Genomic DNA, 19,070 nt, shown 5'->3' on the forward strand with positions numbered 1-19,070 from the left:
AATGATACTGTTCATATTAAAATAATCTTTCAGAATTGAAGAGGTAGCTGTAATTGGAGACAGCATTATAGAGCAGTCAAGGATCAATACAGAGGTGCATTAGCATTCATTCCCAGGTATGGGGATGCGACAAATGTAAAGCAACTTCTACAAGACCTGAAGAAAGACACCAATAGAAACTCAATAATAGTCGGAGACATTAGTGCACTTCTCTAATCACGGGGCACTTCTGTAATCACTAGATGGGACAGCAATAAGGAATGAGTGGTCTTGAGTGAATGTTTCAAAGTGGGTTTATGAGAGTTTTATGGGCTTTCTGTACTCAAAGAAATGGAATATGGGGCTGGAGTGATGGTACAGCTGGTAGGGCCCTTGCCATGAATAAGGCCAACCTGGGAACAACCCCCGGCATTGGTCCCATACCTGCCAGGAGTATTTCCTGAATGCAGAGCCAGGAGTCACCCCTGAGTACGCTGAGTGTGCCACTCTGCCAAAACATAAACTTGAATATACAGATTTCCCTATATGCATGGAATTATGAAAAATATAATACATTGTTGAACACAAAACACGTGACCATAAAATAATAAAAAGTTTAAAATCTTATCAGGTATACAGTTAGATCATAGATTATATATGTAGAAATATTGTTCATAAAATAAAACCTGGGTAACCTCAAATATATGGGATCTAAACAACATGCTACTCTAAAATATTGGGTTAAATAGTAAACCAGATAAAAGATAAAAGAATTTCCGGGGAAAGAATGAAAATGAAGACACAGTTTTTTAGAACATATAGAAATAGCAATAACAGTACACAGGAAGAACTTCTTAGCAATGTAGGGGTCACTGTCACTGTCATTGTCATCCTGTTGCTCATAGATTTGCTCGAGCGGGCACCAGGAACATCCCCATTGTGAGACTTGTTGTTACTATTTTTGGCATATCAAATATGCCACAGGTAGCTTGTCAGGCTCTGCTGTGCGGATGGGATACTCTCAGTAGCTTGCCGGGCTCTCCGAGAAGGGCAGAGGAAACGAACCCAGGTGGGCCATGTGAAGGCAAACGTCCTACCTGCTTTTTTAGGGGTACATCAGAGAATAAAAAAGTCTTAAATTAAAAATATAACCTCAGCTCTTAAGGTACTAGAAGAAACATAAAGCAAATAAAACAAAGGTCACGCATCATGATCACGAAATCCCATTAATCATCGATTTCTAGAGCGGGTTCAGTAACCTCTCCATTCGTCCTTTCCCTGAGATCTTAGAAGTCTCTCTCGACTCGGCCCTCCCAATGATGTCGTACTGGAGACTCTTTCAGGGTCAGGGGAATGAGACCCACCCTGCTACTGGATTTGGCATATCAATACACCATGCAAAGCTTGCAAGGCTGTCCCATGTGGGCAGGAAACTCTCAGAAGCTTGCCAGTTTCTCCCAGGGGGAGAAGTAGGCTACAAGATATCGAGTGGCCTTGAGCTTCTGGGAGCTCTCTTTTAATCTCTGGATGTTGGCCGTTGATGGGATTACACACACCTGGGTTCCTCTGCCGGTACCTTCATCATGAGGCCTGTCTGAACGTGTGGAGAGGGGCCTCCAGCATGGCTGTAGCTAGGTTCTGGTGATCTTTGGCCTCCAAGAGCTCTGCTCGGGGTGGGGAGGGAAGCTGGAGCCCATCCCCCCCAGGGGCCCCGGGGAAGACAGCTAGATGTGCGGGACTAGAGACTCTCTGAACAAAGGAGCTGATAAAAATCAGTGTAGATATAAATGAGACAAAATTAAAATAAACAATTAAGACCCAGATACAGTTTCCTTATAGAATACAGAAAATTGATTAATCTTAGACATGCTAGAAAGAGAAACCTTAATACATTGTACATTACTTAAATTTTTCTGCATGGAAAATTAAATAATTATCATATAAAACCTTTTATTGTTTATTCTTTTCCTATCTTTATTGCTTTTATTTCCTATCACAGCCTATTGCAATAACTAAAACCACCAATAAAATATCAACTGAAGTGCTAAAATTAGATGCTGCTCTAATTAACCGCTCTGTTATTCAAATTATTCAAATTATTAAGGAGGGATGTCTGGAGCATTTGCAGGTTTGAATGTGCTCTGCATGTGGAAAGACCAAATCCAACCCCTGACACTATATCCCGGAATAAGCCCAGAACACAAAGTTGGGTGTGTCCCCAAACACAAAGCAAACCAAACACCAAATATTAAAGGAGAAAATCTTTCTTGTTGTAATATTAAGTAAAATATTGACTTCTCAATAGTCTCAAACAGCTTTTCCACTTCCATTGGATATAGTCTTTTTTTTTCTTTGGCTTTTTGGGTCACATCTAATGATGCTCAGGGGTTACTCCTGACTCTACATTCAGGAATTACTCCTGGCGATGCTCAGGGGACCTTATGGGATGCTGGGAATCGAACCCGGGTCAGCCACGTGCAAGGCAAATGCTCTCTTCACTGTGCTATCGCTCCACCCCTTGCTTTTTACTTTTCCTTATTGTGTTGCTATGTTTTGTTTGTTATTATTTTGCAAACATTTAAAAAATTTAAAAACGCTTTTTAAACTTTATGTTTGTGCTAATTAAAGCTTTCATTTCATGATAATCATTTGCAATAAAGAATGGCATTTGGCATTTTTATGGGGACACACATCTCCTGGGTATCCTAAGACAGATGCTGGGGGGTTTAGCAGTTCCGGGGCAGAGTGAGGCTGGCCCTGTGACCCCAGGAAGTGCTTCATATCCTGGGCATCTGTTAAGCCACTGACACCATATCCCACGCTTGATTGTTTTTAAGAGATTTTTATTCAGGAGGAATATTCATATGTACTTTTCTTGCAATGTTCCAGTGAAAATAGAACATCAAGGTTAATTTCCATCTATATACGTGGCAGAGCCTGTCAAGCTACCCATGGTGTATTAGATATGCCAAAAACAGTAACAAGTCTCACAATGGAGACACTACTGGTGCCCCCTCAAGCAAATCAATGAGCCATGGGATGACAGTGATACAGTGACACCGTGATATGTTGCAGGGTGGGGTTATTACTGGCTCTGCACCCAGGAATCATTCCCAGCAGTTCTTGGGGGACCACTTGTGATGCCTGAGATTAAACCCCAGTTGGCCGTGTGCAAGGCAGACACCCTACCCACTGCACTATAGCTCTGGCCCAGTATTGTTTTTTCTTTTTAAATTAAAAAGTTTTCATTTTATATAGTTTAGGTCATTACAATAGTATTATACCTTATAGAACTGACAAACAAATTTACTGCGCCCTCCCGGGGCCGCGGCGCCCAGCCCTTCCGGCACTGTCTCCACAGCTCTTCAGGCATGTCTTTCCCTCCTGATAATCGCTGTTTTTATTCTGATGCCAGTGATTTGTTACAGTTTAGTGCTGCCTATTCTCTTAATTTTACTCTCTCTATGCCAAGATTGCCTGAGATAATCCTGTTTTTGTCTCTTTCCCTCTGATTATTTCACTTAACATAATCATCAGAGAAAATCAGTGTCTAGAATTAGATTTGCTCTGCATTTATTAAACAATTGAACAGGAGTATTTTTATAATACGGTTTTTATTTTCTAAATTTTAGTGGGTTTTTTCAGTGTTTTTGCTACATCTCAATTACCCTATCAATTTGCATGTAACAATTTATCCCAGTTTTCAAAATTATATTTAAATATGTAGTGGCTTACATTCATATCTTATGCTTTGTTTCTGACATTAATTCATGTTTTTTTTAACTAAGAACATTTATTTGTCTTTCACTAAGATTTTATCTTGAGGACATAACTGTGTCATCACCCAGGCCCCACCCGGTCCTGAAGAATGGGTAGGACAGTGTGGACTGTTAAAGTGGAAACGAAGAGATGGAAGGGCTGAAACCAACAATAACTGGAAGGAACAACCTCCATCTAAAAACATCATAAACATGTTTTAAGTAAAAAAAAAGGGGGGGTAGGAGTAGGGCGAGGGAAGGAGGCGATGGGCGTTTTCAGATTGAACAAGATCGTCATATTTCATTCAATACACTCAAGCCTGGCTAGATTGTATCAAATGGAAACAGGATTAGTAGAATACAAAACATCTACTAGAGAAAGCTGAACACACCTGAATTCCAAGCCTACCCCATCCCCCTAATGCTTCCAGCTCAATTATTTCCCCGTCTGCTGGGCCTGAAGCATGATGTACATCTCCTCTTTAATCCAGTCTTTGTTGTAAGGCTGTTTTCTGGGTGTCAGCTCGGCACACAAGGCAGCTGAGGTCTGCCAGATCAGCAGTGAGGTCAAACAACTGACTGATGTCATATGTGATAGAGGTTCTTTCTATGGGGCTCATTCTCTTCAGATGGTCTTCATACATTTTACAAACACCTTCCATGCACTCACTCGCAGATTCATAGTCAGCGTAAGTTCTGCCTCTGGCCTCTGGTAGGCTGGGCTAGTAAAACGGTGTGAGACATGGCGCCACACACTTTCGATGCAGCCCCTGCCGATACCACTGCCACACGGAAGCTGAGAAGCAATGCGGCCAACAGCCAATCCCCGCCTAACTCATGTTTTTAGTCTTGTCAACAAGATCACTTTTACTGGAGATTCTTCTCATCATTCTAAAAAATCAATTATTGTCTAGATTATTTTTAGTATTTTCTGTTTTCTGTTTCATTACTTCTGCTATAATACAGCACCTGGTCCAGACAGAACTTGGCCATGAGCATTGATTCATTCGAATGCCTAACCATCAAAATTGGGCGATTATGCGTAAATAGATGTGGCTCACTGCCTGCAGTTTCTATCTTCGTCGTCTATACACCAACTTCCAACTATGATGAAGAAGAAATTGAGATGTTCTACGTGGAACTGGAGAAGTTCTATAAAGAAGACCAGATCTTCTACAAGATCATTGTTGGTGATTTTAATGCCAAGATAGGACCGAGAAGGTCACCACAGAACTCCACATTGGGACCCATGACCTAGAGTGGAACGATTAGGGTGAGAGACTGTCTGAATGCATCATGTCGACCAAGACCATCCATGGTAACTCACATTTCCAGAAGGCCGAATATAAACACTGGACATGGGAGTCTCCGGGTGGATAGTTCCACAATGAAATTGACCACATCATATTCAATCAAAGGTTTTGCCTGACCAATGTTGCTGTTGTCCCAAAATTCCAAATGGGATCGGACCACCATCTCCTTCGTGCAAAATTCTACTTCACAGAGCGGGGAGAAAAATCTGCAAAATTTAAGTCTAAAAAGACAACTCCCAGAGTGACCACCAACTGGGAGCTCTGGCACTATTGCAGCAACGTGGGAAGATGCCGTCCTTGACAACATTGACGAGGAATACGATTGACTGATTCAGCACCTCCATGTCTGTGCGAAGAAGGCCGAGAGTGAGAAAGCCACAAACAGATGCCTGTCTTCGGAAACTCTCGATCTCATTCGTCAACGTGGTTTGGCGCGAGCCTCAGGCAACCACAAGCTAACGTCCGAGCTCACAAAGCTGTGCAGAGATGCAATAAAGGAAGACCTCAAAGAGAGAAGAGCAGCAGTGTTGGCCAGTGCAGCAGAAGCTGGGAAAAGTATCCACAATGCTTGCCTGTCCTTCGCCAACTACAAGACCAGGATGACTGCCCTCCGACGTCCTGATGGATCTGTCACATCTTCCAGAAAGGCAATGGACAGTATTATTCACGACTTCTACTCGGATCTCTTTGACAGCCACGTCCACCTGCCCACATACCAAATTCCACAGGATGGATATGTTGTTCCCAATGTTCTCCCTTCTGAAATCTGACATGCCATTTCGTTGGTAAAGACGCGAACAGCACCTGGTCCAGATATGGTCAGACCCGAACACCTGAAGAATCTGCCACCAGTACTCATCAATACACTGGCTCGACTCTTCACACACTACCTATCTGGAATTCAAGGTTCCGTCTCAGTGGAAAACCTGTAGGACCGTTCTGTTGTACAAGAAGGGAGACATCCACGACATCAGCAAATATCGCCCAATCTGCCTGCTGTCCATTGTCTACAAGTTGTTCACTCGAGTCATCCTGAATAGAATAGGCAGAACACTAGACAAAGGACAACCATGTGAGCCAGCCAGATTCCGAAGGGGATTCAGCATGATAGACCATATCTACACAGTGACCAAACTCATTGAAGTTTCACGAGAGTTCAAGATTCCGCTCTGTCTAACGTTCATCGACTTAAAGAAGGCCTTCAATTCTGTTGAAACTGAAGCGGTAATCGAAGCCCTAGCCAAACAGGGCATTCAAACTCAGTATATCCTCCCTAAAGCATTATACAGATTCAATGCGATCCCTATAAGTATACCCATGACATTCTTCAAAGAAATGGATCAAGCAATCCTAAAATTCATATGGAATAACAAACGTCCAAGGATAGCTAAAACAATTCTTGGGAAAAAGATGATGGGAGGCATCACCATCCCCAACCTCAAACTTTACTACAAAGCAGTAACAATTAAAACAGCATGGTACTGGAACAAAGGCAGAGCCGTAGACCAATGGAACAGGGTGGAATATCCCTACACACAACCCCAAATGTATGACCATCTAATCTTTGATAAGGGAGCAAGAGATGTGAAGTGGAGCAAGGAAAGCCTCTTTAACAAATGGTGCTGGCACAACTGGACAACCACATGCAAAAAAATGGGTTTAGACCTTGACCTGACACCATGCACAAAAGTCAGATCAAAATGGATTAAAGACCTCAACATTAGACCACAAACCATAAGGTACATTGAAGACAAGGTCGGCGAAACCCTCCACGATATTGAAGATAAAGGTATCTTCAAACGTGACACGGAACTAAGCAATCTAGTAAAAACAGAGATCAACAAATGGGACTACATTAAACTAAAAAGCTTCTGCACCGCAAGAGATACAGTGACCAGAATCCAAAGACTATCCACAGAATGGGAAAGGATATTTACACAATACCCATCAGATAAGGGGTTGATATCAATGGTATATAAAGCACTGGTTGAACTCTACAAGAAGAAAACATCCAACCCCATCAAAAAATGGGGCGAAGAAATGAACAGAAACTTTACCAAGGAAGAAATACGAATGGCCAAAAGGCACATGAAAAAGTGCTCTGCATCACTAATCATCAGAGAGATGCAGATCAAAACAACTTTGAGATACCACCTCACACCACAGAGACTAGCACACATCCAAAAGAACAAAAGCAACTGCTGTTGGAGAGGATGTGGGGAGAAAGGGACCCTTCTTCACTGCTGGTGGGAATGCCGACTGGTTCAGCCCTTCTGGAAAACAATATGGACGACTCTCAAAAAATTAGATATTGAATTCCCATTTGACCCAGCAATACCACTGCTGGGAATATATCCCAGAGAGGCAAAAAAGTACAATCGAAACAACATCTGCACATGTATGTTCATCGCAGCACTGTTTACAATAGCCAGAATCTGGAAAAAACCCGAATGCCCCAGAACGGATGACTGGTTGAGGAAACTTTGGTACATCTATACAATGGAATACTATGCAGCTGTTAGAAAAAAGGAGGTCAAGAATTTTGTAGTCAAGTGGATGGGCATGAAAAGTTTCATGCTGAGTGAAATGAGTCAGAAAGAGAGAGACAGACATAGAAAGATTGCACTCATCTATGGTATATAGAATAACAGAGTGGGAGACTAACACCCAAGAACTGTAGAAATAAGTACCAGGAGGTTGACTCCATGGCTTCGAGGCTGGCCTCACGTTCCGGGGAAAGGTCAACTCAGAGAAGCGATCACCAACTACATTGTAGTCGAAGGCCATGTGGGGGAAGGGAGTTGCGGGCTGAATGAGGGCTAGAGACTGAGCACAGCGGCCACTCAACACCTTTATTGCAAACCACAACAGCTAATTAGAGAGAGAAAACAGAAGGGAATGCCTTGCCACAGTGGCAGGGTGGGGTGGGGGGGAGATGGGATTGGGGAGGGTGGGAGGGACACTGGGTTTACGGGTGGTGGAGAATGGGCACTGGTGAAGGGATGGGTTCCAAACTTTGTATGAGGGAAGTATAAGCACAAAAGTGTATAAATCTGTAACTGTACCCTCACGGTGATTCTCTAATTAAAAATAAATAAATTTAAAAAAAAAAAAAGACAAACTCAGTATATCAAAATCTTCCGAGAGCTGTATTATGGATTCACCACCAGGATCTCACCATTCTACAAGGAAGTGGTCATTGATGTAAAGAGAGGCAGGGTGATACCATTTCACCGAAACTCTTCAGTGCCACCCTCAAGAACATCATGCAACGACTGGAATGGGAAGGAATGGGAGTGAAGATAGACGGTCGGCAATTACACCACCTCCACTTCACTGATGACATCATTCTCATAACACCAAACATTAGCCAAGCAGCACAAATGCTGGCAGACTTTGACCACGAGTGTGGAAAGGTCGGACTGCAGCTGACTCTCAACAAGATGATGTTCATGAAAAATGACTAGTCCCTGACATTCCTTTTGCTCTCAATGGAATGAACATCTCCGAATGTAGCAGCTATGTGTACCTGGGTCGAGAAATCAACATGAGGAACCACTTGGTGCCAGAACTGCGCAGGAGGAAGAGAGCAGCGTGAAATGCATTCAAGAGTGTCGAAGAAGTGGTTAAGAGGACAAAGCACCTCCGACTCCGGGCACATGTTTTTGATTCCACCATTCTTCCTGCACTAACATATGCCTCAGAGACCTGGGCCCTATGCAAGCAGGATGAGAATGCTATTAGGGTATCTCAGAGAGGAATCAAAAGAGCCATGCTAGGAGTATCACATCTCACTCAAGTGAGAGAAGGAATCTGGAGTTCTGACCTCCATTGATGGTCAAGAATCAGGGACGCTGTCACGTTTGCCAAGGCATCAAAAATCAGATGGGCTGGTCATGTAATGCGATTCAGAGACAACCGCTGGACTAGAGCTGTTACTGACTGGATTCCATGGGACATCAGAAGACCTCGTGGCTGCCCACCAACTAGATGGTCAAATTTCTTCATCAAATCCCTGAATGAACGATTTGAGGCTCTTCATGTGCATGGAGCAAGCAGATATCTATGGGCTACACTTGCACGCGACAGGGACAAATGGAGACGTTACTGGTGCCCGCTAGAGCAAATCAAAGATCAACAGGATAACAAGTGATACAAGTGATACTATAATTTCAGCTTTATATTTATCTTTGTTAAATTTTCTATTAAATTAAAATGAAAATACTGACTTTACATTTTTCTTTTGTCTTAATTGAATCATGGTGAGATGCACAGTTATAAAGTTGTTCATGATCGGGGTTCAGTCATACAGTGTCCCAACACCAGTGTACATGTCCTACGGCCAGTGTCTCCAGTGCCGCCTCTCCGCAGCCTACATGTGTAGTGGGCACATTTCTTCTTTCTTTCACTCTCTCCACCCCCCACCTTTGGGCATTATGGTTTGCAATACAGGTACTAAGACACTATCATGTTTGTTGCCGTACCCACTTTCAGCACTCAGGTTTTGTCCAGAGTGATCATTTCCAGCTGTCTTTGACAGAGTGGTCCCTTCTCACTCCTAGCTGCCCTCACCCCACCACCACTCGTGGTGAGCTACCAACCATGGGCCACTCCTCCTGGCCCTTGTTTCCACTGTGCTTGGGTATTAGTCTCAGAGGATGTTTTTAAATATCCCAGAAATGAGTTCAATCATCTCTCTGTCCCCATCTGATTCGTCTCACTCAGCAGGATACTCTCCATGTCCATCCACCTAAATGTGAATTTCATGACTTCATATTTCTTCTTATGCATAAATTTAAATATTTGGATTTCAAAAACTGCTACAGATGTCACAGATTTTGTATAAAAAAAACAATTTTATTGAGATACCAAGGTTTACAGTACTGCTGTCGTCTGTCTGCCAGCACTGTCGTCTCATTGTTCATCGACTTGCTCGAGCGGGCACCAGTAATGTCTCCACTGTGAGACTTGTTGTTACTGTTTTTGGCATATCAAATACACCACGAGTAGCTTGCCAGTCTCTGCTGTGCGGACAGGATACTCTAGGTAGCTTGCCGGGCTCTCTGAGAGGGAAGGAGAATCAAACCTGGGTCAGCCGCTTGCAAGGCAAATGCCCTACGCGCTGTGCTATGGTCCAATTCAAATAAAATGTAGGCACAAAAAATTATCCTGAAGAAAGGTTTTTTGAAGTCCTTTTGAATTTTCTCATTTAGTATAAATAAAATCAGAAACATGGGCCAGGGATGTGACTCAAAGGTAAAACGGACGCCTGCATGCAGGAAACCTGGGTTCAATCCTTGGCACCACCCCATCCCATCTGAAATAATACTCAAATCTGATAAGTGACCCTACTGGACTCATTCTTCAAGCCTGTGTCTTCGCTTGAACATGTATTTCTTCTTTTCCTCTCTCTCTCTCAGCTAAGTTTCATTCAATTAAAAACTATCTTCTTTCATTCATACAATATAGATTAATGGCCCAATTTTTATTTAAGATTCTAGGGGCCAGAGTGATAATACAGTGGGGAGGGCGCTTGCCTTGTACATGGCTGACCCAGGTTCAATCCCCCACATCCCATATGGTCCCCTGAGCCCGCCAAGAGTGATTCCTGAGTGCAGAGCCAGGAGTAATCCTTGAGCACCACAGGGGGTATGGCCCAAGAAACAAAAATCCACCCCAAAATCAAATAACAATTATTAATATCCAGTCTAATTCTCAAACCTTGTATTATAAACATGCATCTTACAAAAGATAAAAGTTACCTAAAATACGTCATTATATTTTTAAGCTTAATTAGTTGGGTAATTTTTTTTTTTTTTGGTTTTTGGGTCACACCCAGCGATGCACAGGGGTTACTCCTGGCTCTTCACTCAGGAATTACCCCTGGCGGTGCTCAGGGGACCATATGGGATGCTGGGATTAGAACCCGGGTCGGCCGCATGCAAGGCAAACGCGCTACCCGCTGTGCTATCGCTCCAGCCCCAGTTGGGTAATTTTTAATTAATTTATTAAGAATAAATTAATAATAGAAAGGTGAATTATCAAAGTCACTAAGCATGAACCAGAGTACTGGGCATAGTAATCATAACTACAGGATCTGGGTAAATTAAATATTCTAAGCCTCAAGTAACATGGAGATAAGCGTTTATCCTCAAAACTGGTCAGAGAGAAATACAGGAGAACGCAAAGGAAATGGCCAAGACCTAGCACAAGTGCCCGCATAAACAAGACCCCCGTCAGCTTCCAGCACCACATGTCCTGTCCACCATGGATGTTGTCCATGGGCCAACACTAATTAGCTTAGCTCCGCACTTCTGCGCATGACCCCTATTAAAAACTATCCAGAGATGGTTAAGAACATCGAACTTAATTAGCCAGAAATCCTTATATTGCTGTTCAAATAATATATTTTTCACAATTTTAGTGTGAAATTAGTAGAGCCAGTGTTTAAGATTCATCCAGGGCTAAATATTTGTCACTTGTGTATCCAACAAGAAACTGTCCAAGCAATACTTACACTAAGAGGAAATGAAATTTTCGTGAAAAATTTTACCTAAATAATAGGAATACCTGACTATAAACTAAAAGTGAAATCAAAATTTTCTAGAGACATGTTAAATACTGCTTTAATAACAAAAATATGTTTAAAAGCTGCTTTGATATAGTTAATTCATAATTTTTGCTTCTTTGTTAATATGAACTGTTTTACCTAAATTTTATAGTCATCATGATAGGCTGCTAGAGGCAAAAAGCATGCAGACAAATAGAAAGCACCAAACATACCATTCCATACAATACTGCTAGTCATACTTTCGTGTATCCATCTTTACAGCCCTATGCCTGCTACCAGACCCTCTGGTTTCCTCCACCAGGGGAGGAAGCTATTCCCAGTGATGATCTGCTATTTCCCTACTATGTTTCTCTATTAACCTACACATGGGTGACACCACTTTCTCTCTTCTCTCTTTCTTAATTGGAGATGGTTAAACTACACACTTATAGAAAAATGGAGCTTCATCCTGAAATTTCACATAATTTTGGATAAATGAAAAGATGATGAAGTAGTTTTTTTCAAAACTGTATATATTTTACAGGCATATAGTATGCAAAATAGCATTATGGATAATTTTGTGTTAATCCAGAGTTAAAGATTTAAGAAAAGTTTAAGATCTAAATAGGGTAATAAAAGTATTAGAGTGTGTTTTATCCTAAGAAAGGGAAAATAGGACTTATCTTGTAATATATTATAGACACTGCTTAAGTTTCTACGTTAATAAAATAATAAAATTTAAATGTTATGTATATTTTTAAAAACCCTGATCAGACATAGAACACTCAATATAGTGGCCAGAGAAATTGTACGATGGCTGTTGCTTGTACGTGGCTGACCCAAGTTCTGGATCCTGAACCCCAAATGGTATCTTCTCCCTGCCAAGAATGATTCTTATTATCACTAAGAAAATGATGACTGGAGGAATCAGTCGGGATGGGAGATGTGTGCCGAAAGTAGATAATGGACCAAACATGAGGACCTCTCAGTGTCTGTGTTGCAAGCCATGATGCCCCAAAGTAGAGAGAGAGTATGGGGAATATTGTCTGCCACGGAGGCAGGGGGAGGGTGGGGAAAGGGGTATACCATGATATTGGTGGTAGGGAATGTGCACTGGTGGAGGGATGGGTGTTTGATCATTATGTGATTGTAACCCAAACATGAAAGCTTGCAACTATCTCACGGTGATTCAATAAAATTAAAAAAAAAAAGCAAATGAACATAACAAAAAAAAATGAATGATCCCTATTACGTATGTCAGAGAAGTCCCTGGGCACCCCTGGATGTGCCCCCCAGCTAAACAGAATATTCAACATAGATAAATGCTAATTGTCATTGTCATTCCATTGCTCATCGATTTGCTTTAGTGGGCACCGGAAATGTCTCCATTGTGAGACTTGTTACTGTTTTTGGCATGTTGAATACACTATGGGTCACTTGCCAGGCTCTGCCGCGCGGGGCGGGGAGGGGGGATACTCTCGGTAGCTTGCCGGGCTCTCCGAGAGGGACAGAGGAATCGAACCCGGGTCAGCCGTGTGCAAGGCGAATGCCCTGCCGCTGTGCTATCGCTCCAGCCCAAATGCTCGTTAGTAATGGCAAATATATAGAATCCCTTAGCAGGCTCGGAAGACTTGTCTTCCAAGAGAAAAGAAAGACAAGTCTGTCTGAACCTAGCAGAGGGCGGCCACACGCAGCGTGAGTGGACGCCATGCTCAAGGCCAAGTGCTGAGTACTCTGCCCGCTGCTAGAAACGCTCTTCTCTGCATGCCCTAAGGTGTTAAGGTGTTGCTGGAGTGGTGCTCAGTGCTGTTCCCTTGTCACTCCATTATCTCTCACTCTGCGTGCAGACTTGCGCTGGGTTTCTCACACCCCCCGCCCTACTCTTCATCATGTCATTTCTGCCCGAGTTTTCTCTCAGGGCTCTCAGCCTTCTTCTGCTGTGTTCCGGCTGGGCCCGGGTCCTGTGGGCTCGTGGACAGCCCCCGGGGCGTGAGAGTGACCGTGGGGCTGGCTGGCCGCAGTGACCCCCTCCTAGCCTGGGTCTCTCTGCCCGCCCTGCCTCTGCCTTTCTCCCCACCAGGGAAGGAGGAGTTGGGTGGTTAGACACCAGGCTGGGAGTTGCTCTCGCTTCCCTGCTCTCTCCTACCCGGGACAGGAGAGTCTGTCTGTGAGTAGAGGGGGTTTGATCCAAGACAATAGACTTTAGTGAGATGTCCACGGACATTTAAAGGTGTTTAGCTGTGATTATGCCAAGTGGAATAATGGGTGTGGAGAAACTTTTCCCTTAGCACCTATGCTTAGAGGATGATAGAGGCAAAGTGCCCGGAGTGGTGGGCTGGACCCACCAGACGGCAGGGGCTCTGTCCTGCATCCGGCTGGTGGGGCCCTAAGGGGCCCCAGGAGAATCTGGCTGCAACTCTCACGGGCTGGGAATTGCCAACTGGAAGATTTATTTATTCACCTGGGAGAAAGGGCGAGAGCAGAGGCTCAGAACGGGGACCACAAGAAATGCGCAATTAAAGACTTGATGTGTTATAATCATTGAATTGGGTTCAAAATGCATATTTCGAGTAATATTTGGATATTGAATAGCATTTGGATATTGTCTCATGAGCAAAGCATTCAGATGAAAGCCCGTCAAAAGATACGGTAGATAAAACAAGTACGGACTATGTATAATTTAGAGACTTGCAAAGTATATCCAGGAGGGGATAGCCAACAAGTAACAACAAGCGAAAGACTAACAAAATGGGGGTGGAGCCATAGCACAGCGGGTGGGGTGTTTACCTTGCAAGCAGCCAACCCAGATTCGATTCCCAGCATCCCATATGGTCCCCTGAGCACTGCCAGGAGTAATTCCTGAGTGCAGAGCCAGGAGTAACCCCTGAGCCAATATTGCTGGGTATGACCCAAAAAGAAAAAAAAGTGACTAACAAAATCGAAAACTGTTATCACTTTTATAGCACCAGGGTAGCTTGATAGAATTTTGAAGTAATAAAAGAGAACAGTCATTTCTTTTTTGAGTACATGAGTAAATGTGTGTTTTCAAGAAATGAACATTCATGCCTGTTTATGAATATTTTCAAATAAAAGTTTAGAATCAATTACATCAATATTATATATTTTTCAGCTTTAGCAACTCTACAATTCTCTAAGGAAATATAAATAAGTAATAACATGAATTAATCATGAATAGAGAATACATATTAAACTAACTCTAAAATCAATTCTGAACATTTTATGTCAAATTTTGAAACTTTTAAATATAAAAATCTTTTCCATACACATTATTTATCTTGAAAAATAGATTTTAGTAAGATTTTCACGACCAGTTAAAATTTTTAACTGTGATTTTGCTAAGTGAAATAATAACTGTAAAGAAATTTTTTCATTTGAGTCTATACCTGATGACTGATAGAGACACATTGCAGGAAAGTGTTTTTGCAGTATAGAAAATCATGCCTTAAAATTTAGGTTTTCTATTAATTGTGAAACATGCTACAATAAAACACCTTGTGTACAAACTCCTTTAGTCTGTTTAAAGTATAGTTCATAAATGAAAAACTATTTTATTTATTTTTTAATAAGAATTTTATTTTATTGAATCACCATGTGAAAAATTACAATGCTTTCAGGCTTAAGTCTTAGTCATACAATGCTGAAACAACCATCCCTTCACCAGTGCCCAAATCCCACCACCAAAAAAAAACAAAAAACACAGTACACCTCCCATCCCGCCCACCCCCACACCCCTACCCCCGCCTTGTAACTGATAAATTTCACTTTATTTTCTATTTGGTTTGGTTACATTCAATATTTCAACACAAACCTCACCATTATTGTTAGGAGCACCCCACTAGAGTCAGACTTGTTGTGAAGAGAGATGAGGTCGCAGTGGCGGCCGCGCGGTTTTGGATTTCTGTACTTTAACAACTAAGTCCAGGGAGATTTCTTCCGGATATTGGATCATTGCAAGCTTGTAAACCCCATCTGTGGTCGTCATAATATGGCGTCCCCACGCCCTTCATCCCCGGAACGGGAGAGGCGAGAGAGAGAAATACCTTTCCCCTCCTGGGCGGGCACGGGGCCGCAGCTTAGTTCTCAGGCTGGAGACATTCTGCAAGGAGCTGCCCATGTTGAAGTTGGTTCAGCTGGGTCTGGGTTCACGCTCGTGCAGCTGCGGAGGGGCTGCACACGCGTGCGGCCCCCGGGGTCACATTTTGGCGGCGGCAGGAGGGGCCAGTGCCTCCCACCTTCCCAAGAGCCCCCTCGCGTCCTTTTGCTGCAGCTTTTGTTGCAAAATCCCCTGAAAAACTATTTTATAATGGAAAAATATAGTGTATTTATAGTCACATATTTTCCGTGACAAAATCTTAATGCTAACAAAATTAAAAATAAATATATCCAGGCCAACTTCATGCCTAAAGCTGTGTATTTTGCTTACTTTGACGTTAACAAAAACAGTTTTATTCTGTTATGTGATTCACTTCTTTCGCATGTTCTGGGAAATTGAGTTTCTAATGTGTGGTCTGGCATGGGTTCTAACCGGTGGCTGTGCTGTGTCCCCCACAGGCGCCCCCAGCGACCAGAGCAGCGGCACCTCCTCCCCGCTCTGTGACAGCGGCTTACACCTCAACTACCACCCCAACAACACAGTAAGATGACTGTGCTCTTAGCTCCACAAATAAGGAAATGCCATAGAAACCCAGGAAGAGTCTCTGTATTGGTTTTCAAAACTGTTACTTAATCCGGTTTCCTTGCCCTATTGGAAATCCTTGATTGCTTCATCATTGAAGTTTGATGATAAACCGGGAAAGACAATATTAAGTATTTTAGTTTAATCGCCCTATTTTTCATATTTCAGTTCTATATTAAGCTGTGTGTGAGCTACAGACGTCTAATTTGGGAGGTTCAGGCATATTCTTCTTATACTATTGCAAAAGACATAGAGCTTCACATTGCAAATGGTTCGATGTGATTTTTATTAGTTTTATGAAATTGTTTTAGAAATTTAATTTGGTAGTTTTGCTGATCTTTGAGCATGTTGGATTTTAAGGAAAAGTGCAAAAAATTCCCTCGGTAGATTGTCTTCAAATTAAAGTCTAATCCCTCGTGGAGTTGTGAGCAGCTCGAGAGCATTGTCAGGTGGCGTCTCCCCAAACAAGTGTAAAACAAGTTCAAGAACGGAGGTCCCTGTAATAAACTTGGTCTCTATTTGTGAGGAATGGGCATGGGGTTGAGCCACACCAGCCCTTGTTTAAGGGCAACCACATTTGTTTTTATGCATTTAGTAAAATGTCCTTTTTCATTTTCTGCCTGAATTATGTAGAAAGAAGTTTCACTTTTCTCTTATGACCATTATGATATTTTTTTACCCTTCAAAATATTCACACATTTTCTTTTGTTATATTTATAATTAACAATTATCTCCTGTGCTGACAAGGAAAGGAAGTAGAAGGGCTGACCTTAAGAAATTTGTTTTATTATTGCACATACTATGAGATGTAAGATATTTTCATCTGCTCTATATGATTTATCTTCCAATTCAACTTCTTACCATAATCGTGGCATTTCACATTTTAAAATATTGCTTTTGACATTTACAGCTTGGTTCCTACTGATGATCTTTGTCATGCTGAATTCCTACAATACTGTTCCTTAGAGGAGTCTCTGAGACTTTTCTGCATTTTGTTTGTTCTATTGATTGTTTTTTGTCGCTAAAAAGGAACACTTGGAAATTTTTAATTTATCTCCAGAAGTATAAGCCACGCACATTTTATTGTATTTTATATACATATTCTCTTTTATTTTTGCTGCCAGATTACTGCCAAACAATAGGTAGTGTTTAAGAGTTTATCTGTAGAGGATGACATCAGGTGGTATAAACACAGTTTTCCTAAGGAGGAAATGCGTATAGGCTGCCGTGCTCCGTTCTCTTCTCAATTATGAACGTATCTTAAAATCTGCGACCAAATTTTGTCCTCTTACCTCACCCGTGGCTTTCTGGTGTGTTTTCCTTTTCCCCCTTCCTTATCCATGGTGCTGTGGACCTAATCCAAAGCCTCACACGTGCAGGAGGAGCACTGAGCACTGAGCCACAGGCTCTTGTTCTTTCGCTTCAGTGAAGATGCTCTGGACGTGATTTCTGAAGGCCAGTGCGAGCTCCCAGAGCCCAGGGGCCTGTGTGCTCCGCGTGCAGGAGGCCTGGCTTGGACCCCGGGCGTGGTCGGGGCGATGCCAGAGGCAGAGCTGGACTCTCAGCACCGCTGGAGGTGTCAACATCAACCACTTCCAGCTCGTTTCACACTCACTGTGCTGACAGGCATGCAGTGATCTGTGGAATTCTAACTCTACAGCTACTAGGTTATCCTCTTCTGGAAACGCACGGTGAAGAAGAAAATGCACTTCATAATTCTGTAACTATTCTTGTGAACACAGTTGTGACCATTTCAAAACCCTGGGCAAAGAGGGAGCTCAAGGCACTTCTTGCATGCTCTGCCCGTGGACGGCTCAGTTGGCTGATCTCCAGCAGTGACCTCGAAGTAACCCCCGAGCACCACTGGGTGTGACCCAGTAGCCAAAAATATTCAGAAAACAAATCTTTTGGGTTTTTTTTGTTTTGTTTTTTGAATTTTGTGTTCTGAAAAAAAATTTTTTTTAGATGACAATCAAAATCTCCTGCCCCCGGGCCAGGCTATCTTCATCAGGGCTGCCTCGGACAGGGTGGGTTGAGTTTCCCTCCCTGCCCCATGCACAGCCATGGCAGCCAAAAAGCTCCAGAACCCAGCTACAGCCATGCTCAAGGCCCCTCTCCACATGTTCGGACGAGCCTCATGCATGAAGGAACCAGCAGAGGAATCCAGGTGTGTGGGACCCGGGGCTGATATCTCCAAGCCTGCTCGGATCAGGATGGGACCTCCTCCACTCAGATCCCCAATTCCCCAATTTTCCCGTAGCTTGGCAGTCACACCCACAAACTGCCCCAGTGCGATGTAATCTCATCAATGGCCAAGATCCAAAGACTATAAAACAAAGCTCCCGGAAGAGAGCGATGTAGAATCTAGCAGGCAGAGCCTGGCAAGCTACCCACAGTGTATTCGGTATACCAAAAACAGTAACAATAATGGGCCTCATTCCCCTGACCCTGAACGTGACAGGGACAAATGGAGATGTTACTGGCACCCGCCTGAGCAAATTGATGAGCAACAGGACGACAGTGATATATGCATATCTATTTTTAATGTGAGTATATGTGTGTGAATATATATATGCATATATATATATTAGGACTAAACATTATAGAGATGTGACTCAGTGCTGGAACACCATTTTCATGTCTCAGTCCTGGATTCGAGTCCCAGACCACAAGATCCCCAAGCGCTGCTTGGATTGACTCCTAAGCACTGAATTTGGGGTAGGCCCCAAGAACCACTAAATACAATCTCAATTTTTTTTAAATGTTCAAAATCT

The 19,070-nt window shown here is 42.7% G+C and overlaps 1 protein-coding gene and 1 pseudogene across 1 annotated transcript in view; one reads left to right on the top strand and one right to left on the bottom strand.

Annotated features, from left to right (window-relative positions):
* The window catches only part of SNTG1 (syntrophin gamma 1), a 407,706-nt gene that overhangs the window by 259,980 nt on the left and 128,656 nt on the right, over positions 1–19,070 (top strand). The window contains exon 10 of the mRNA XM_055126797.1: positions 16,173–16,255. Coding sequence (XP_054982772.1) covers positions 16,173–16,255 — 83 coding nt within the window. The remainder of the gene's footprint in view (positions 1–16,172; positions 16,256–19,070) is intronic.
* On the bottom strand, positions 4,174–4,481 carry LOC101551363 (enhancer of rudimentary homolog; annotated as a pseudogene).

This window comes from Sorex araneus, chromosome 2 (assembly GCF_027595985.1).
Source record: "Sorex araneus isolate mSorAra2 chromosome 2, mSorAra2.pri, whole genome shotgun sequence".
Taxonomy (NCBI): domain Eukaryota; kingdom Metazoa; phylum Chordata; class Mammalia; order Eulipotyphla; family Soricidae; genus Sorex; species Sorex araneus.